The 21,682-nt window shown below is 44.3% G+C and overlaps 1 protein-coding gene across 7 annotated transcripts in view; it reads left to right on the top strand.

Annotated features, from left to right (window-relative positions):
- TMCC3 (transmembrane and coiled-coil domain family 3) overlaps nucleotides 1–21,682 on the top strand; it is a 329,048-nt gene that overhangs the window by 191,431 nt on the left and 115,935 nt on the right. The window contains exon 1 of one of the 7 annotated variants that reach the window (XM_040491219.1): nucleotides 14,772–14,866. The exons of 3 other annotated variants lie outside the window; for them this stretch is intronic. Coding sequence is in view for 3 of the 4 variants with exons in the window: in XM_040491209.1 (XP_040347143.1) it covers nucleotides 21,372–21,449 (78 nt within the window). In the remaining variant the exon portion in view is untranslated. Of the gene's footprint in view, nucleotides 1–14,771; nucleotides 14,867–21,226; nucleotides 21,450–21,682 lie in introns of those variants that run through there. 3 more of the 7 variants (XM_040491209.1, XM_040491221.1, XM_040491208.1) reach the window with 3 other exon arrangements.

Genomic DNA, 21,682 nt, shown 5'->3' on the forward strand with positions numbered 1-21,682 from the left:
TTCCCTTCCCTTTCCCCTTCCCTTCCCCCGCCCTTCCCTTCCCTTCCCTTCCCCCTTCCCCTTCCCCTTCCCCTTCCCCTTCCCCTTTTTTTGTAAGATGTATGCTCAGTGTGGGGCTTGAACTCACCACCCAGAGAGATCAAGAGTCCTTGTTCTACCCACTGAGCCAGCCAGGCACCCCTACTGCATTGCATTTTTATTCATATAATCGCATTCAAAAGAAAAGCACTCTAAGGAATTTTCAACCCTGATTTATTAAGGTCAAACAGCCAGAATTTAAGTTGATTTCCACTTAAATATGTTCTAATTCACACTTTCTTAAGTAAATATCAATTATATTGCCACAATAGAAACCAATAATAATACAGAGATTGAGTAGGAGGAAATAAACCCAAGGTTTTGAGAGGCTATTAAGTCTGATTTCCTATAATGCCATTATAAATATCAGCTTTGAACTTAATAATATAACTTGGTTCTATGTATTTTCTTTGAAAGTGTAGGGAAATGGGAAAGGGTTGGTGTGTGATACCAGACAGATTTGGGTTTAAATCAGTTGCTCCGAGTGACAGTGGGCAGGTTTCCTAACCCCTCTGGGTCTCAGTGTCACTGTCCTATGACTATGACTGGGATGCTTTGGGGGAAGGAGGTGTGAAAGTGCAGGGAGACCTGGCCACCATAGATGTCCAAAATGACTGCAGAGTCCCTCTCCTCCCTCTCCTCCCACCTCGTCCTCCGATGGTGATTAGCAAGTCACTTTATACATCTGTGCTTCACTTTCATCATGTAAAAAAGCAGGCTGGACCATATACTCTTTTTTTTTTTTTTTGAATGTTTACTTACTTACTTTGTGAGAAAGAGATTTGCACTGGAGAGGGGCAGAGAGAGAGGGAGAGAGAGAATCCCAAGCAGGCTCTATGCTAGCAGCAGGGCTCCGTCCCACCAACCATGAGTTCATGACCTGAGTCAAAATCGAGAGTCGGAAGCTCCACTGACTGAGCCATCCAGGTGCCCCTGGACTATATACTCTTGAAGGTTCTGAAAAATTCTACCGTTCCGGGCTTTGAAAGTACAAATGCTGGGCTGCCTGGCTGGATTAGTTGGTGGAGCATGCGACTCGCTCTCAGGGTTGTAAGTCTAGGCCCACATTGGTTGTGGAGATTGCTTAAAAATGAAATCTTAAAAAAAAGTATAGATTTTTAAAAAATGGTTCCTACTTGGAAAAAAATATGCACACCATGCTTAGAAGTATGACTGATACGTAAGTGAAAGTATCTACAGACCATGAACTAGCTGTTCTTTATGCTAAAAATAAATTCTTCTGAGAGCAATTAATTGAAAAATCCAAAAAGCACCGATAATGCCTTCTATTCACCTCAAAAGAGCAATGATATTCCATCTTTTGCAGTCATGAAATGAGTACATGGAAGGATGTAAATATTTATTGGAAGGAAGAGTGGGACAGAGAGAGGATCTGCTTTGTCTCCTGGTGGGTGGTAACACATCTATGGATCATTGTTTGCACTAAGCGTTTAATAATCCCATCTGTTGAAAATGTATATTGGGAGGTACTTTGAAATTGCTATAAGCTACCTAGAAATTGGCAGCGATGTCATCCTGGAGAGCTTCCATACTCTGCAGTAGACCAAGAAATCCAGTATAAATCGATATGTAATTATAAAATCCCGTCTTTGGCCACAGCTCCTTAGACATACTTCTTTAGGCATGGTATCGACTTTTACCAGTAGGATCAGGGACTGTTGGGTCCTTTGCTAATCTCAGGTTCACATCTTCAGGGATACTGTTTGACCCCAGAAACCCACTCCTCATTTGACCCAATGGCAATGGCAGAACTTTCTGCTGTCCCCCAGTTGCTGTGGCGTCATCTGCCCCGATAACTCCATGCTCTTCTTGTGTCCCGAGTCCTTCTCAGTAGGATACATCTCATTGCAAACATGAATCACCGAAGGGGGTGCCTGACTGGCTCAGGTGAAAGAGCTAGTGACTCTTGAGAATTTGAGCCCCACATCAGGTGTCCAGATTACACCCAATATTTTATAAATATTTTTTTTATTTTGTATTTATTTTTATTTATTTATTTTTTCAACGTTTATTTTTGAGACAGAGAGAGACAGAGCATGAACAGGGGAGGGGCAGAGAGAGGGAGACACAGAATCTGAAACAGGCTCCAGGCTCCGAGCTGTCAGCCCAGAGCCCGACGCGGGGCTCGAACTCACGAACTGTGAGATCGTGACCTGAGCCGAAGTCGGACGCTTAACCGACTGAGCCACCCAGGCGCCCCTATAAATATTTTTTAAAAAATGAATCACTGAGTCTGAAAAGACTTGACACTTTTTTTCCTTCCCATTACCTCTTTTTCATAATCCTGCCCTTGCATTTCATTCTGAGGCAAACCATGCAGTTTGTTCTTATAGCGTGTCTGTTTTTCTTACTATACTTCTTCCTTTAAAAACTCAGAGTCAGGGGGCGCCTGGGTGGCGCAGTCGGTTAAGCGTCTGACTTCAGCCAGGTCACGATCTCACAGTCCGTGGGTTCGAGCCCTGCGTCAGGCTCTGGGCTGATGGCTCGGAGTCTGGAGCCTGTTTCCGATTCTGTGTCTCCCTCTCTCTCTGCCCCTCCCCCGTTCATGCTCTGTCTCTCTCTGTCCCAAAAATAAATAAAAACGTTCAAAAAAAAAAAAAGAAAATTTAAAAAAAAAAAACAAAAAACAAAAACTCAGAGTCAGGGGACACCAACACTTCATTTCGGCTCAGGTCATCATCTCACAGTTCATGAGGTCCATGAGATTGAGCCCCACGTCAGGCTCTATGCTGACAGTGCAGAGCCTGCTTGGGATTCTCTCTCTCCCTCTCTCTCTGCCCCTCCCCCACTTGGGCTTGCTCGCTCTCAAAATAAATAAATAAACTTAAAAAAAAAAAAAAACCCTCAACCTGCGGGTTTCCCTTTTCTCCCATCAGTCTGTTCCTCTCCCCACACTCTCACTTTCTGCCCATTTGCCACCAGCCCTGCACATGCATTGTACACAGTGGGGTGGCATTCTGAGAGCTGTTGCTGCTCAGAAGGCAAAGATGGGATATTTTGCGGGAGCTGTTAAAGACATTTAATGAATCATTACCCCTCTCGTGATCTCTTTGAGTGAAATTCTTTATGAAATTCTCTCTGTGTGAAATTAAAGAAGGAGTTTAAGAGAGTACCTAGTCAAAAGGAGCAGTTCTCAACAAAAGAAATCAGGGTTTCATTTTCCCAGGGATGCGGAGTGTCTCTGTGGGTCTAGAGATCCCTTCTCTTCGCCTCCCGGCTGCTGCGCCTCCTGGCCCCACAGCACTGCTGCTTGCATGCGTTTGTCAAATTAGTCATCACATAAATGGCGTCTGGGCTGATATGTGTTCCTCTAAAATTCCCAACTTGAAGCTGCACCTCCATTGTGACCATGTTTGGAGATGGGGTCTTTAAGTTGAAATGAGGTCATTAGGTTGGGCCTAATCCAGTCTGGCTGGTGTCCTCCTAACAAGAGGAAGCTTGAACACACTGAGGCACAGGCCAGGGCACAGGTATGCTCAGGAGGGTGGCCGTCTGCAAGCTGAGGGTGGAGGCCTCAGAGGAGACCAACCCTCTGGCTCATCTTCATCCTGGGTGTCCAGACTCCAGAACTGTGAGGACATTTCACTGATTTTGGCCCCCGACTCTGCTATTTTATGATGGCCTCCCTAGCAGACTAGTAACACCCATGGTCACAGCTGTACCACCTCTGTGTTTGGAGATGGCCACAGGATCAAACAGGCGAATCCAAGATCTGGGATGTAGAAAACGGGGAAATAAACTCATTTGAGAGACCATCTGGAACACACGTGATGTGGAACACGTTTGAAACATTCTTCTCAATCAAAGCCCGGTTTTGGGTTTCTGGTCTCCCTGGAAGTCAGGGAGGAAATTTCGCCACAGGCTCAGAAGTGCCAGAAGTGCAAGCAAAAGCCCTGTTGCGTCCAGAGAGAGCCGCCTGTGTGCCGATGCTCTGCGTGTCTGATGTGGGGGGTTACCTTGCTCAGATCTAGGGAAGTGAGGATAAAACCGAGCTCTGCCTTAGTTAACAACAACCAGATGGAGGTGAGTCACACACGCTGTTCAATAGCACGGGAGCCCTGTCCCTGTTCAGCTGGATTTTGGCTTTAGCTTTATGGAGTCAGCTTCAAAGAAGCCTTCAGAAGTACTTTGTACAGTAACTGAGTCCCTCCATGTTGGCCTCCACCTCAGTTCTGAAATTGTGACCTTTATAAAGCCCCAGTGACTTCTGGCTTGATTCAGTACATTAAACAAGAAAAAAAAAAATGCGGTTTACGTATCCTGTTGTGTGGGCATCTTTAAAATAAGTTCTTAAAAACTATCATTTCTGTTCTTTTTATTTCTGTTGGGTAGGAACAGTGTTTTAACAATGTATAATTCATGGATTGCGTAGTCCACTTGGAATTCTCACTGCATCATCAATAATAGAATATATGACATAATTTTCAAAGAAGAATTGCACCTGAACTTTTTTTTTAATGTTTATTTTTGAGAGAGAAAAACACAGTGAGAGCAGGGGAGGGGCAGAGAGAGAGGGAGACCCAGAAACTGAAACAGGCTCTGGGCTCTGAGCTGTCAGCACAGAGCCCGACACGAGGCTTGAACCCACAGACCGCGAGATCATGACCTAGGCCGAAGTCGGACGCTTAACCGACTGAGCCACCCAGGCACCCCGCACCTGAACTTTTCATGTTGGTGTGAAATAGGGATCTGCTGCAGTGTTACTTTTTTCCATGTCAGCCACCAGTTTTCTCCTTTTCCCCTTGATGTATAACGTTGCTTCTGTCATACATTATGCTTTCAAGTATGCATGGGTCTTCTGAGCTTTGCACTCATTGGTCTACATGCCTATTCTCGGTCATGCTAACTGGTGATTATTGCTTGTAAAATGTCTCGATATCTGGTAAAGAGAACTTGCCTGGCTTGCCCTCACTCACCGTATTTTTCCCCAAAGTTATGTTTTCTTCTTTTGCATTTTAAAATTAGTTTGTCAAGATTAGGAACAAACCTTTTCGATTGGGTTCTGTTTCATTTATCAATTGATTGAGGGAAAATTGCTATCTAGTCAATACAGCATCTTTCTCTCCATGAACATGGAATACCACATTATTAGTGTTAGGCTTTCTTTATAAAACAATGAATTAAAGGGGCGCCTAGGTGGCTCAGTCGGTTAGGCGTCCGACTTCAGCTCAGGTCACGATCTCACAGTCCGGGAGTTCGAGCCCTGCGTTGGCTCTGTGCTGACAGCTCAGAGCCTGGAGCCTGCTTCCGATTCTGTGTCTCCCTCTCTCTCTGCCCCTCCCCCGTTCATGCTCTGTCTCTCTCTGTCTCAAAAATAAATAAACGTTAAAAAAACAAAAAACAAAAAACAAACAATGAATTAAAAAAAATGGTAGTGTATACTGTGTTCAAAACTCAGATATTTATGGAAGGATTTCCATTGCAGGGACTGTGCTGGGTTTTGATGCATTTTTACAATGTGCAAGGTAAGGGTGCCGGCATCTCACTCTTGATCTCAGCCCATGTCATGATCTCACAGTTTGTGAGTTCAAGCCCGGAGTTGGGCTCTGCCCTGATAGCGTTGAGCCTGCTTGGGATTCTCTCTCTCTGTCTCTCTTTGCTCCTGCCCCTTGCTTTCTCTCAAAATAAATAAGTAAACTTTAAAAAATTAAATAAATAAATAAATAAAATGAGCAAGGTAGTCCTCTATTTTAAAAAGGTCACAATCTGATAGGAAAGAGAATGGTTGGCATATACACAGTTTATTTAATGTAAATTAGACTGTCGGGCTGGCTCATTCGGTTGAGCATGTGACCCTTGACATCAGGGTCATGAGTTCAAGCCCCGTGTTGGGTGTGGAGCCTACTTAAAAATAAAAAATTCAGTTCCTCGGTCCTAGTAAGCACATTTCAAGTGCTCATGGTTACGTGTGGCTAGCGTCTACTGTGTTGGATAGTGCAGCTTTAGACGATCATTTATTACATAATTAATTTTGATATCTAAATGAGGAAAATATCTATAGTGCAGCCATTTTTTTTAATAGCTTGATTTTATTATTTTTTTAAAGGATTTTAAGTAATATGTACATACAACATGGGGCTCAACCTTGCAACCCTGAAATGAGGAGTCACACGCTCCTCTGACAGAGCCAGCCAGGCGCCCCTTAAGATTGATTTTGAGACAAAGAGTGCCAGAGGTCACGCACGCCAGTGGGGGAGGAGCACAGAGAGAGGGAGAGAGAGTCCCAAGCAGTCTCCGTGCCCGGTGCAGACCCGGACTCTGGGCCCCGTCTCACGACCTTGAGGTCACGACCGCAGCCGAAAGCAAGAGTCGGATGTTTAATTGACTGAACCACCCAGACCGCAAGATTTTTACGTAATCCCTACACCCAGTGTACTCGAACTCACAACCTTGAGATCAAGGGTCACATGCTCCAGCGACTGAGCCAGCCAGGTGCCCCTGAAGTGCAGTCATTTAAGTAGGTGTCTCTAGGCTGAGGTTTTATGAGTAATGCAGATTCTAATTGATGATTTGTATTCTAATTGATGATATCTAAAACATCCTGATATTTTAGATTGAAGAAAATGTAATTCCATTTGCAAAAAGATCAGATGGAAGTAATCAAGAATGGGAAAAAGCCTCATCTCAGTAGAGTGTTGTCTAGAGAATAGTTTTGCAGTTAGGAGTGTTGGGAGGCTACAGTGAAATTTATGGATTTTCTGCCTCTTTGGGTGGAGCAGAAATTCAAAATTGAGCTTTATAAGCTATTTGGTTTCTTCCCAGATCTTTTATTTGTTTGTTTTCCGGCTTATTGCCTCCAAGAGTCCCTTTTAGCTGTTGAAAGGAATATTTAACTCCAAACCCTGCTAATATTTTGAAAAACCTATTGCATTCCTGGTAACTTAAAAAATTTTTTTAATGTTTATTTATTTATTTTGAGAGAGAGAGAGAGAGAGAGAGAGAGAGCAGGGGAAAGGGCAGAGAGAGAAGGAGAGATAGAGAATTCCAAGCAGGCTCTGTGCTGCCAGCTCAGAGCCCGATGCGGGGCTTGAAACTCATTAACCGTGAGATCGTGACCTGAGCCGAAATCAAGAGTCCAATGCTGAACCAACTGAGCCACCTAGGTGCCCCGTTCCTGGTAACTTCTGATAATTCCTGCATATATGTGTGTTAAGTGCATGCTCATGTATGTGAGTGGTGTGCCTGCCTTCTGGGTACTCTGTATACACCATGAGATTATATTCGATACTTGTTCCTGATATGACAGTTTTCTCCTTTCATGAAAGATATTCCTTCTAATGGAAGGAAAAATCAATGCAATGTCAGAAATACTAACTGGGAGTGTATCAGCCACAGCTGATCTGGGATGTGAGGCAATGAGAAATAATAAAACAGTACCTCTTGAACGTGTCAGCTAGGATGGTGAGTACTTCTAAATACTTGCAAGAATGTAACCTTCACTTCCAAAGTGATAGGAGAATGGATTTCTCATTTTGTGAAACTTGAACTGCAAAGCTGAAAATCTGGAAATGCTTGGAAATGATAAAAAAAAAAAAAAAAGACTTACAAGGAGCCTTCAGATGGGGGATAAAGTCATAATGATATAATTTTGAATTAAAAAAGCCCTGTTTGGTTTCTTCAGGAAGGGAACAGGCAACAAAAGGCTTAGAATATTGAGATCATCTTCATGGGGTTATTAGGAATGCTGGATGTTCATCAAACTGTTTGGGCGAAGCAGGGAAAGGTGGAGCAGGGGGTGGGGGCAGGTGAAAGTCATGTCAGGTAAATGTTATGTGAGTGGAGTTTCCAGATGCATTAAAGTTCTTTCCCATTCATATTCTCCGTAGTGCCAGCTTTGGCCTTTGATTAAGAGAGAGAGACTGTTATTGTTTTTGTTTGTTTTTTGTTTTTAAAGATTATTTATTTTGAGAGAGAGCAAGTGTGGGAGGGACAGAGAGAGAGAGAGAGAGAGGGAGAGGGTGAGAGAATCTCAAGCAGGCTCTCCACTTTCAGCACAGAGCCCGATGTGGGACTCGAACTCACGAACCAAGAGATCATGACCTGAGGCAAAGTCAGATGCTTAACAGACTAAGCCACCCAGGTGCCCCAAGACAGTTATTGTTTAATGGGTGCAATTATTCCCATTCTACAGGGGAGGAAAATGAGGCCTGTAAAGGTTAAATAAGTCATCCAAGGATACATACCTAGTAAATGAGTATTGGAGTCAGGTAAGCCTGGAATTTGGATTCCACTTTTGCCATCTATTAGCTTAGGTACCCTTGGTCAAATCAGTTCATCTATTCAGAGATTCTGATTGCTGCTCAGTCAAATGGGAAAATTATAGCACCTCCTATCATAGAGGCCAGGTTGGGGAAGGGGTTTGGCAGTAACTCAGAGTCGGCATATTTAAAGTTCCTGGTACAGACCGAGCAGGCTAAATAAATAACAGCTATTATCACTTGCTGACTCTGTACAGAATACTAGAGATGTTGTAGGGAGACACAAAAATATGGATAAAGATATTTTTCTTATTCTGCAGTAGTAGAACATTTTGCTTCTCTTCATCGTTTGCCCCGAATGTTTGGAGGGGTGAGGTAGGGTGGGGCAGGAAGCGTCAACATTTGTGATACTTCATCTTAGGCATTTCGTTAGGCTCTGTCAGATCAGCTTTGCCTCCATATGAAAGAAAAATCCTACTTTGTAAAATGAATTAAGATAACGGGAAAAGGGCTGTGGCTAGCATTTTCATGCAGAGCACTTGATTTTCGACAACAGGCTGCTGATGTTAATTGGGAAATGAACTGTCCTACAGTGTATTTATCCATTCTGCTGTTGATGACAATAGAGTTGTTTCCAGATGGGGACTGTTACTCCTAGGAACATCCTTGTTCTGGTCCACTTGTGTATTCTAGGGTACTAAGAGTGGAGTGGCTGGGCCATAGGGCACACATAGCTTCAACTTTATGAAGTAATGCCAAATCATGCTTCCGGGGGGATGTACCTGTTTATGCTCCGCCTGTAATGTGTGAGAGTTCCTGCTTACTCCACATCATTGCCAGCACCAAGTATCGTAACCCTTCCCCCCCCCCCCCGCCCCTCTTTGCGTGTGTGTGTGGGGGGGGGCGGGTATAACATCGCTGCATAAACATTTCCCCGTACGATTACAAATTCTAAGTATAATTCGCAATATATGTACAGTATTTATGTCTCATAATTTGTGTAATCAGCCCCTTAATTTTCTCGAACGGTTGTTTCATAAACAGTCCCTTAGATTTATTTTTCAGACTTTTCAGAATAAAACACTGTGACGGACAATCTTTGCCTGTAAAACGTTTCCTGTGTTGTATTATTTCTTTAGGGTCAATTTCTACAGTACAATTGTACAGTCACAGTTGACAAGTAAAAAGAAACCGTGGGCACAGTCGCCTTGGGGGTGAGGGGAATTGAAGAGGGGTGTACAGGGAGGAAGTTTGTCTTTCTAGGTCCTGAGAGTTGGTCCAGCCAGGTGGTAGCCACAGAGGCTGCAGAAGCGGGAGGGCAGGGAACTGAGTCAGGGCCCAGAGCTTAGCCAGAGGCTTCTACTTTCTTTCTAGTTCTATTTTCCAAATTTGTGACAATGAGGAAAGGAATTGGTACGCCACCTTCTCCAGGATAACAGCATAAATCCTGGAAGTCTCACTGGTAAGGAAGAAAAGAGAACACATGAAGACAGGTTTTAGGTTTTGTTCTGTTTTTTGCAGACATTCATTGAGCTCCTACTTGGAAGTGCTGTACCTTACTCCCTCCTTTAATTCTCAGCAGTGACCCGAGGTGGGTTCCGTTACTGTCCTGAGCTTACAAATGAGAGCACCAAAGCTTTATAGCTGATAGGTGGCGGCACCAAGATTTGAATCCAGGCAGTCGGTTTCCAGCACACCATACTGCCTCCCTGTAAGAGTGCAGGATCATTTATACTTAGGTGTTTATGTGAGAGAAGCAGCAGATACTGTCAGAATTCAAAGAAGGGAGAAGTGAGTGTGGACTGGGTGCACAAGGAAGGCTTCAGCAAGCAGCTTCCTCTTTTGATAGAACTGTGACTCGGGCTGTTTTTTTAGACATCACATCAGATTTCTCTGGCAGTTTCACCTCCCACCATCCTTATCTTGCAAAGTGAACTGATAAAACACAGAGTGAATTCGCGGACAGTGTGTTCCTGAGGTGTAGCTAGCTCTTCCTTCAGATTCAGGATGTGCTTGATGAAAAAATTCTCCTGGGCCGGCCATGCGTAGAATGGAGTCAGCTAGAGATTTCCAGAGAACCGCTTCCTCTGAGGTCCAGTGAAGTAGGAACTCTGAGCGTCACGGCTCCAGCAAATGACTTAACTGAATGGAACGCTCTGTGCCTCGTGCCAAAGAAGGTGTTTTCTGACCTTGTTGTGGACTCGTGGGAAAATGCAGTAGCAAGCAGCCCAGCGTCCTGTGCGGTCATTAGGTGGTCAGACCCTTTCGTAGTGAACGGTAGGATCAAAAGGAGAGAAATAACAAAGCCCATTAAGTTCTAATCCATGTGTACATGATAGAAAAAAAAAGGCTCAGCAGCCCCTGGGTGGCTCAGTCAGTTTAGGGTCTGACTCTTGATTTCAGCTCAGGTCATGATCTCAAGGTTCGTGAGATCCAGCCGCGTGTCAGGCTCTGTGCTGAGTGTGGAGCCTGCTTGGGATTCTCTCTCCCTCTCTTTCTGTCCCTCCCCCTGCTCATGCACGTGCACTCGCTCGCTCTCTCTCTCTCTCTCTCTTTCAAAATAAATAAGTAAATATAAAAAAAGGGAAAACAAAGGCTCAAACCAATATGGGAAGCCCACAAGAGAACAAAGCCCACAAATTTGTGGAATTCTCTGCTCAACTTCCAATGTAAATTTTTAGTAAACAACTCAGTGTGTAATGAACCTGAACCAAATCTGTGAACTGTAATACATTCTTCTGACCAAATCAGGACTTAATTGTCAGTTGTTTGTTCAACAAAAACCTTATAGACTCACTGCATAATGGCACCACCTGTCATTTCTCCTTTCCCTTCAGTTTCAACAGCTGGCCCCTCCTCCGATGTCACAAGGGGCCAGACCTGGAAGAACTCTGTTCTGTAGACAATTTCTCCAGAGAAAAAAAATCCCTATACCGCCCACTCCTACCTGCTGTAGTGTTCCCCCTTCCAAAACCCAAAGTTTTTCCCGTGCAAGTTATCACAGTTGCGCCTAAGTTGAAAGTAGATTTTTAATTAGAATTTTAATTTTGAGATTATTGTAGATTCACATGCAGCTATGAGGAGTAACACAGAAAGAGATCGCGTACCCCTTACCTAGTTTCCCCAAAGGCAACATCTTGCAGAACCTGTAGAGTAATTGAAATATCATATTAACATTGATACAATCTGTGATCTTATTCAGATTTCCCCAGTTTCTCTTGTATTCATTTGTGCATTTAGTTCTCTGTAGTTATTTTGCATGAGTGGGCCCCGTCCGCCACCACAATTTAGATACAGCACGTTCCATCGCCTCGTGCCACTCTTTGATAGCCATGTCCATCCCCTCCTGCGATGGCCTCCCGCCCCACCTCGTTCCCCGTTCTCGGCAAACACCAGTTTCTTCAACATTTCTGTAGTTTTGTCATTTCAAGATTGCTACATAAATGGAATTGGGGATTGGCTTTTTCACTCAGTATAATTGCCCTGATACTCACCCAAGTCATTGTCTAGCGGTAGCTTGTTCCTTTTTACTGTTGAGCCATAGTCTGTAAGATGGATGCCCCACAGTCTATTCACGTATTGAAGCACATGTGAGCTGGTTCCAGTTTTGGGCTTCTGTGAAGAAAGCTAACATGAATCTTCGTGCGCTGGCTTTTGTGTGAGCATACGTTTTCTTTTCAATCTGGGATAAATGCCTAAGGGTGCAGTTTCTGGGTCATATGGTATTTGCATGTTTACTTTACTTTTATTTTTATTTTATCTTTTAATGTTTATTATTTTTGAGAGAGAAAGAGAGAGAAACAGAGTGCAAGCGGGGGAGGGGCGGAGAGCAAGGGAGACACAGAATCCAAAGCAGGCCCTAGGTTCTGAGCTGTCAGCACAGAGCCCGATGCGGGGCTTGAATTCATGGACCATGAGATCATGACCTGAGCCGAAGTTGGATACTTAACGGACTGAGCCACCCAAGCGCCCTTATTTTATTTTATTTTATTTTATTGTATTGTATTGTATTGTATTAAAAAAATTTTTTTAATGTTTTTATTTATTTTTGAAGGAGAGAGAGAGAGACAGAGCATAAGTGGGGGAGGACCAGAGAGAGAGGGAGACACAGAATTCGAAGCAGGCTCTAGGCTCTAAGCTGTCAGCACAGAGCCCGATGCGGGGCTCGAACTCACGAACTGAACTCGAACTCATGACCTGAGCTGAAGTCGGATGTTCAACTGACTGAGCCACCCAGGCCCCCCTATTTTATTTTATTTTATTTTATTTTTCATTTTTATTTTTTTATTAAAAAAAATTTTTTTTAACGTTTATTTATTTTTGAGGCAGAGAGAGACAGAGCTTGAATGGGGGAGGGTCAGAGAGAGAGAGGGAGACACAGAATCTGAAACAGGCTCCGGGCTGCGAGCTGTCAGCACAGATCCCGATGCGGGGCTTGAACCCACGGACTGCGAGATCATGACCTGAGCCGAAGTCGGGCACCCAACCAACTGAGCCACCCAGGCACCCCTTATTTTATTTTTGAAAGTAGACTCCATGCCCAGCGTAGAGCCCAATGTGAGGCTTGGACTCTCAACCGAAAGATCAAGACCTGAGCTGAAATCAAGAGTTGGAAGCTTAACCAACTGAACCACCAGGTGCCCCTTTATGTTTAGTTTAGTTTAGTTTAGTTTAGTAATCCCTACACCCAACATGGGGCTTAAACTCACAACCCAGAGACCAAGAGTCGCATGCTTTTCTGACTAAGCCAGCTCGGCATCCCTGCATGTTTAGTTTTATAGGAATCATCATATGAATCATCTCATTTCTCTGTGTCCTTGCCAGCATTTAGTGCTATCACTATATTTTAACCATTCTGATAGGTGTGTAGTGATATTTTGTGGTTTTCATTTGCATTTCCCTAATGGCTAATGATGCTGAACAACTTTTATGTGTTTATTTGCCATCTGTATTTTTTCTTTGATGAGATGTCTCTTCATGTCTTTTGTCCATTTTTAGTTGGATTGTTTGTATTTTTTTACTATCGAGTCTTGAGAGTTCTTTATGTATTCTAGATACTAATCCAACTAGTCTGTTGGATATATGGTTTTGCAAATATTTTCTCCCCATCTGTATCTTGTCTTTTTCATCCTCTCAACAAGAAACACAAAGCAAAAGTGTTTCATTTTGATATGGTAAAATGTATTTTTTTGGACTTCTTAATGCAGCCTCAAGTCTATAGGGAAGACAGTGTTAGAGACCAATTTCTGGATTTCCTGTAAAATCTTCTTTAAAATTCATTGCTCCTGAGAAATGACTAGCATGAAATTATTGCATTTGCAAAAAGGAATATTAGAAGACAAGTTTGCGAGCCTGTAGAGCTCGAGTTGAGTCTTTGTGCTTCCCTATTTTTTTTTTTTTTAACATTTATTTATTTTTGAGACAGAGAAAGACACAGCATGAACGGGGGAGGGTCAGAGAGAGGGAGACACAGAATCTGAAACAGGCTCCAGGCTCTGAGCTGTCAGCACAGAGCCTGACGCGGGGCTCGAACTCACGGACCGCGAGATCATGACCTGAGCTGAAGTCGGCTGCTTAACTGACTGAGCCACCCAGGTGCCCCTGTGCTTCCCTATTTTTTATCAAAGTTTTAGAAGTTTCGGGCTTCTCTGCCAGATGGTTGCTAATGCTAAATAAATGCAGTGATTGTTTTCTAATAGTCATATAGAACCTATGTTAAAAATTAAATATAAACATTAACAGTGGTCATTTCCATGAGGGTCTGGCTGGCTTAGTCGGTGGAGCATGCGACTCTTGATCTTGGGGTTGTGAGTTTGAGCCCCACACTGGGTGTAGAGATTCCTTAAAAATAAAATCTTAAAAAAAAAAAAAAGAAGAATGGTCATTTCCAGTTGGAAATGCATCAGCCTAGAAGCTTTGATCCTCATTTATATTGAGGTTGTTTATATATGTTCATATCATACACATATATATATGATTGATTATACATTCACCTTAAGCTACTTGTATAAATTTTTAAATACCAATTTATTCTTTTCTTTCCTTAAGTCCTCAAAAAATAAAAATAAAAAAGCTTATTGCACTTTTTGTCTTATGAATGTTTCTCCCAGAGGGAACACATTCTTGTACTATTAAATCAAAATGCAATATGAAAGGAAATACATTTTCCTTTACTTTGTAAGAGGCTTACATTTTTATCCCTTTTTAAAGTCAGACTTTTCTTTTTGTCTATTTCCTTCTCCCTGCTGTAATGTAAGCCTGTAACACCTAAGGAGGTGAGGTTCGTGAGGAACCACTTCCTTTTTTGCCCCACCGCTGAACCTGAGACATAGCTATCTTTACACCCATAACAATGTTCTTTCTTTATTGTTGTTTGCTTGTTTGTTTTGTTTTGTTTTGTTTTCTTTTTAATGTGTCCCTCCCTGTCTGGATGGATTCAAGACTGGACCATGTCTCATTCATTTTTTATTTCCAGCACCAAGAATGGACAGAGACTGTCACACCAACAGCACTCGATAAATCATTGGAGAATTCACAAACTTCAGTAACTAGTCAGCATCTGAAAATCGGTAATATTTATTATTCAACAAATTTGATTCCTGTATATTATTCATTCCAACCCCTTGAGGGCAGGAGTTACCTTTTGCTTATGTCTTATTGTTTTTTAAGCCCCAGTGCTTGGAAAATAAGTAGGCATTTAGTAAATGTTGAGTTCATCCATCATTCAACAATACATTCAACATATATTGAATACATGATGCTGTGTTAGGGACCATCAGGAATATACACATTTACCTAAGAGGCCTAGTCCTTCAGGTAACCCATAATCTAGTGGAATCACATATTAATTATCACATGAAATACATTTTTTAAAAAGTTTATTTTGAGAGAGAGAGCATGCGCATGAGTGGGGGAAGGGCAGAGAGAAAGGGAGGGAGAGAGAGAATCCCAATCATGCTCTGTGCTGTCAGTGTGGAGCCTGATGCAGGGCTTGAACTCACAAACCTTGAGATCACGACCAGAGCCGTAATCAATAGTTGGGACACTTAACCAACTGAGCCGTCCAGGAGGCCTCACATAAAAATATTTAAATAACATGGTAAGATACTGTAACTTTTGTGTTAAAAAGAGAAATACAGACATAGTTAGATAATCGTCCGCTGGGGGTCATCTGGCATGGATTGACCAAGGAAGGCTGTTTAGCTAGTAGCCTGAGAAAACTCTGTGGGCCGGCCCCCCCCCCCCCCACTCCCCGGAGTTCTTCATGCTGTCCATAGTTGTTGCCTCCTCTTGAAATGCTACCCTTCTACTTGTCTTCTTTCTACCCATAGTCAGCATTTAATGCCATGTTAGTCAGGATTCTTAAACCTGGCTTACCCCCCAAAAAGCAATACATTTCTTCATATGGGGGGCTAGCCATGTCTGGTGTGATGGCTCGACTGCATAATGGAAGCCTGCAATTTCTCCCCTCCCTGTGTGTGCACACCATTCCTATCTAGAGGCAGATGCTGTTTCTCCTCCTCTTGAGTCTGGACTGGACTTTTGACTCCTTTTTACTAACACAGTGTGACAGAAGTGATACCCTGTCAGTTCCGGGCTGGGCCTTAGGGGGTTTGGCAGCTTTTGTTTTTGTTCTTTTGGAAGCCAGCAACTATGTAAAGAAGTCCAGCTACCCTGATGGAGAGAGGGGAGCCTTGGGAAAGAGGAGACTATAAAATACAAAATTATTTTATTAAAAAAGAATATAGAGGAGGCACCTGGATGGCTCAGTCAGTTAAGTCTCGACTCTTGATTTCGGCTCAGGTCATGATCTCATAGTTTGTGAGATCGAGCCCCATGTTGGGCTCTGTGACGACAGCTTGAAGCCTGCTTGAGATTCGCTCTCTCCCTCTCTCTCTGCCCCTCCCCTATTCTCTCTCTCTCTCTCTCTCTCTCTCTCTCTCTCTCAAAATAAAATGGATAAACATTTAAAACAAATACAGAGACCTGGCCAGCCTGAGGCATTCCAGCCACCCCCTGGACTGAGTGAAGCCATCCTGGACTCTCCAGCCCCAGCCAGTGTCACCTGGAACAGAGAAAAGCCACGCCCCCGTGGAGGCCTGCTCAAATCGCAAAGTCACGGGCAATTGAACGGTAGTTGTTATAAGCTAATACACTTTAGGATGATTTGTCATGTGGAAATAGATAATGGGAAAAGCTGGATGTAGTCCCTTAATAATTTAGTAATGAATCTTTCTCCTTTCATGGCTCGGCTTTTTTCAGGGGGGCTGTCTTTGTATGGTGGCAAGGATGCCCACCACTGCAGCAGGCTTATATCCCGCCAGCTTAGCAGTGCTTCCTGCAGGGGCACAGCTCTTTCCCAGTAGCTGCAGCAGGCATCGGGGGTGACTCCCGTGGTCTCAGACTGGGGCACGTGCCTGCTCCTGCATTAGTCACAGTAGCTCCAACTGGCCAAGGCTGGATGGCACGCCTCTCCCTGGAGCCAGGTGTGGGGTGTGGGCTGCCTTACCTAAACCACTTGTGGAGGATGGGTGTCGCATAGGGCCCAAAAAGAAAATCCAGGCACCGTTTTGAGAATAAAGGGCCGCCCGCTAGGCAGGCAAACATAACAGATTTGTACTACAGAAGTCAAGGGGAATCCTACCTCTTTCACAAAGCCTTTTCTTGTCATTCTAAACTTTAAACTATTGCAGCACAAATGACCCAGTCCATTTCTTTGGATCTAAATCTTTGGATCCATTTTGGATCACAGTAAGCTGCCTTACTGTGCTGCTTACACTTTGGATGTAAATTCTTTTTTTGTTTTTTTTTTTTAATGTTTATTCATTTTTGGGAGAGACAGAGAAAGAGAGCACAAGCTGCAGAGAGGCAGACAGAGAGGGAGACACAGAATCCAAAGCAGGCTCCAGGCTCAGAGCTGTCAGCATAGAGCGCGACGCGGGGCTCAAACTCACAAACCACGAGATCATGACGTGAGCCGAAGTCGGATGCTTGACCGACTGAGCCACCCAGGTGCCCCTGGAAGTAAATTCTTATCTCACACCCTAGAGTTTGCACCTTTGTATTCCTTCTTGATATGGATGTATTTGTGACATTAAAAGTGTGATTTGGGGCCCCTGGGTGGCTCAGTCCGTTAAGTGTCCAACTCTTGATATCCGCTCAGGTCATGATCTCGCAGTCCTGGGATCGAGCCCCGTGTCTAGCCTCAAGTCAGGTGCTCACTCACTCTCTTTTGTCCCTCCCCTGCTCATGCGCTCATGTACTCTCTGTCTCTCTCTTGAAATAAATAAACTAAAAAATCTTTTTTCTTTTTGGTAGAGAGAAGGTCTTGGGGAGGTGTCAGAGGCACAGACAATTCTTATATTGACAGGAGAAATTTGAAATTTGTGTTCTCTCTCTCTCTCTCTTTCCCTCCCTCTCTCAGAGACTGACAAAATCTTAGGCATTGGTCTATTTGGACCCCACTTCCCAGTAGGAGAGCCAAATGGTGATCAGCGAGAGGCTGCTTGTTTTCTTTCTTTTGGAGGGCACTTGCGCTTGTGCTATTTAATTGGTGTCTTAAAAAAACATTATTTTGTATGAATGTCCCATAGAGCAGCTTTTGGTTAACTAGTTTATGACATAAATGATCTAGAAAAGAACATCCTCTGCTAATTGAAATTTCAGTGAGCCTAATGAAGTTTTAATTCATCATTCTCATCGAGGGTCAGCATTTTCCAGGATGGAGTTCTAAGGAACACCAAGGCAGTAATAGATATGGGAAGCTTATGCCTGTTGACACAACTACCAAAGCCCAGCCTCGGTTTGTCAGGGACCTCACTTAGGTGTGGCCTCTCTAAAGTTGTGCACACCATATTACACATACAAATGCACCTGAGTGGTACACCTGGTGTAGCCTTAAGTAGCTGGAAAAAAAAAAAAAAAAAATTGGGCGTCAGGCAAATGAGGGGGAAAAACCCAGAGATGGACTTTGACAGATTTTCAGAATGGATCTTTGTGAGATCAGATTGACATAAAGACTTACTAATAATAGACCACCTTTCTTGCTTTTATAACAAGGCTTAATACTTTTTTAAACGAGTTTATTTATTTTGGGGACACCTGGGTGGCTCAGTCGGTAAGCATCTGACTTTGGCTCAAGTCACGATCTCATGGTTTGTGGGTTCGAGCCCCACGTCGGGCTCTGTGCCGACAGCTGGCCTCTTGCTTTTTTAAACACTCCCAAAATGTTCCTGCTCCAGGGCCTCTGTACTTGCTGTTCCTTCTGTCTGAAATTTTCATTTATCTACATCGCTGGCTTCCTTACTTCTCGGGTCTCTGCTCATATGTCGCTTTATCAGAGTGGCCTTCTCTACTCACCCTAGCTAAATTCACATACACACACTTGATATCTCTCTTCTCTGCTTTCTGCTTTGGAAGAACTTGCCTGAAAAACTTTCCGGACCTGTGTAGTTGTGTCTTGAATTGGGGGCTGGGGAAGGGGGTGTGGTGGGCAGTGCTTTAAAGTGTTGATTTCATTTTTGAATGGTTTTAGGACTACATAGGGTTTTCTATTTCTTCTTAAGATTTAGTAAGTTTGCCCTCTTTATTTAAAAAAATATTTTGAAAATTTTTTTAATGTTTTTAAATTTATTTTTGAGCGAGCACAAGTAGGGGAGGGGCAGAGAGAGAGGAGGACAGAGGATCCAAAGCAGGCTCTGCACAGACAGCAGTGAGCCTGATGTGGGGCTTGAACTCACAGTGAGATCATGACCTGAGCCAAAGTCGGATGCTCAACTGACTGAGCCACCTAGGTGCCCTTAAAAATATTTTTTTATTTTACTTTTTGAATAGTTAATATGTGCACACAATGAAAGTGTTCAAGTTCCAAAAGCGTATACAGTGACAGATAAATCTTTTTCTCATCCCTTTCTTCTAGCTGTCTAGGTAGGCATATTGTGGCTTCCATTTTATGCTGAATTTATTTATTAAAAAGATTGTTTCTTTAAGATTTCATTTTTAAGTGATCTCTATACCCAGTGTAGGGCTTGAACTTATAACTCCAAGATCAAGAGTCACATGTTCCACTGACTGAACCAGCCAGGTGCCCGTATCCCAAATTTAAAAAATAACACATGAGTGAGGTCAGTTTGGTCCAACCATCTATCTGCAACTGTTCTGTTCTCCTTTGATCTTCAAGTCTGTGTGTGGAGATTCTGTTCCTGTCAGAGTCTTCCCTGATCGCAGCAGAACCCCTATTTTTTAAATGAACACAGATGCCTGTCTTTACAGTCCGATGGCTTTTCTTTGGGTCTGTGGGGACATCTGCTCTGTTCATTACTTTTACCTGCATCTGGGAGTCCCTAGGGAATTTCTCCTTGGTCAGTGGCTTCTCTGACTTTATTGGAATGGCTCTTCCTGCTTTACTGACTTAGGACTGTGCCTCCCCTCCCCCAGAGTCAGGCTGGAACTCAGGAGGGCTGCTGCTCATGGGAGTAATTCATCCATTCACAGGTATAAATTGAAGCACCTGGTATGTGGCCCCTCTCCTGCCATCAGTTTCTTGTCGGTTTTCCTTGTTTCTTGTTTATCCTCTCAGAAAAATATGCCTTGCATATATAAGCCTATACATATATTCTGTTTTTACATAGATGGTAGGATACTGTGTATGTTATTCTGCACATGACTTTCTTTCACTTAACCATGTATGTTAGAGATATTTCTGTGGCTCTGCATAAAGGGCTGCTTCATTCTCTTACAGTTACCTAATACCCTACGGGATGTATATATAATTTACTTACTCTGTCTCCTTCTGAAGGACATTTAGGTTGTTCTCCTTTTGCAGTGGACTTCTAACCAGTGTCCCTTACACATCTCTAATCAGTCAGTGTTTCCCATGGCTATAAGATAGATGTCCTTAAACCTCCATCCTGATACTGTCGTTTTCCTGTTCAGAAACCTCCAGCAGCTGTCTAGCACCCACAGAAAAAACTGAACTTCTCCTTGAGGGTAAAGCCCAGCACCACATGGTCTCCACCTACTTTTCTGCTCGTGTCCTGTGCCTAAAGACACCCCCTAAACTGGTGACTTGAGGTTTTCCCAATGGACCTTTGTTTTTATGCTCAGTATTTTTCTTGTGCCTGCAAGACCTTCCCCCTAAACCCTTTGAAGGGGAGGAGCATTTGCTTCCTTCCTTCTGGGCTTGTCACCTGTCCCCCCAAACCCCTCTTTGGAGCAGCTGCAATCTCAGTATTTTCACTCAGTCTCTCACTAGTACACCCTTCCTAACCAAACCATAACTGGATGTTGGCTTAGGTAACATATTTAATTGTTCACTAGTCAGTGCTTTCTCTTGTAGACTCCAAATTTCTTGTGGGCAGGGACTATTCCCTGGAAATAGGGAATACTAATATGAAAAGATGTATCTTGACTTCCAAGTAACTTCCACATAAAATAGTGAGCCAGATACACAAAATTAAAATACACAACACCATAGACCTTTGTTTAAATGGGAGTGTGCTCAGTGGGATAAGAAAAACATGGACTTAAAAAAAAAAAAAAATCTCTGGTCCCTGCCCCAGGGTGTGGCACATGGTAGATGCCCAGTAAGTGCATGTTGAGTAATAGAATAACATAAAAGAAAGCATTTAAGGCAAGCCTCAACGTCTTGCCAAAAATCCACCTTTTATCATAAACATACAAATAAGCCCACAGATAGGGTAGATGTCAATCAAATTTTGAAGGAAACGAGGCCAGGGTGGGAGAGGGTGGATTCAAGTTTCAGCAAGGGAGGGAGGCGGAGAAGTTGCACCCGGGCAGGGTCTTGGGCCCTGCGGGTGGGCAGGGGGAGGCGGGGAGAGGGGAAGGGGGAGGAGACTCTGGCGTCCCTGCCCCGCCTCCCCCACCCCCTTTCCCACCCCCACCCCCAGCAGCGGCGGCGGCGGCGGCGCAGGGCGGCCGCGCGGGTGTCTGCAACAGCTGCAGCAGCCCGCGCCGCCCCCTCGGCCGCGGCTCCCCGGGCGAGCCGGAGCACGGTCGGCGGCTCGTGGCGCGGCGGCCGGGGGAGACGGGAAAGTTGCCGGCGCGAGCGCCGACATGCCGGGCAGCGACACGGCGCTCACCGTAGACCGGACCTACTCCGACCCGGGCCGGCACCACCGCTGCAAGAGCCGGGTGAGAGGCGCGGGCAGGGCGGCGGTGGGGGCGCCGCGCCGAGGGGCGAGGCCGGGTGGGCTTCGGCTCCGGTGTTAGCCAACTCTCGCTCCCCGCCTCTCTCCCCTCCCCTGCTGCCACGGGTGCGCGCCGAAGGGCCTGGGAAGGGTGAGGGGCGTCGGAGCCCGGGTCGGGGGCAGAGCAGAGCCGGGCCCGCCGTACCCCGCCCTCCGCCGCTGCTCGGTCCCCGCTCG

The sequence above is a fragment of the Herpailurus yagouaroundi genome, unplaced genomic scaffold (assembly GCF_014898765.1).
Source record: "Herpailurus yagouaroundi ecotype Mexico unplaced genomic scaffold, PumYag 182, whole genome shotgun sequence".
In the NCBI taxonomy this organism is placed as follows: Eukaryota; Metazoa; Chordata; class Mammalia; order Carnivora; family Felidae; genus Herpailurus; species Herpailurus yagouaroundi.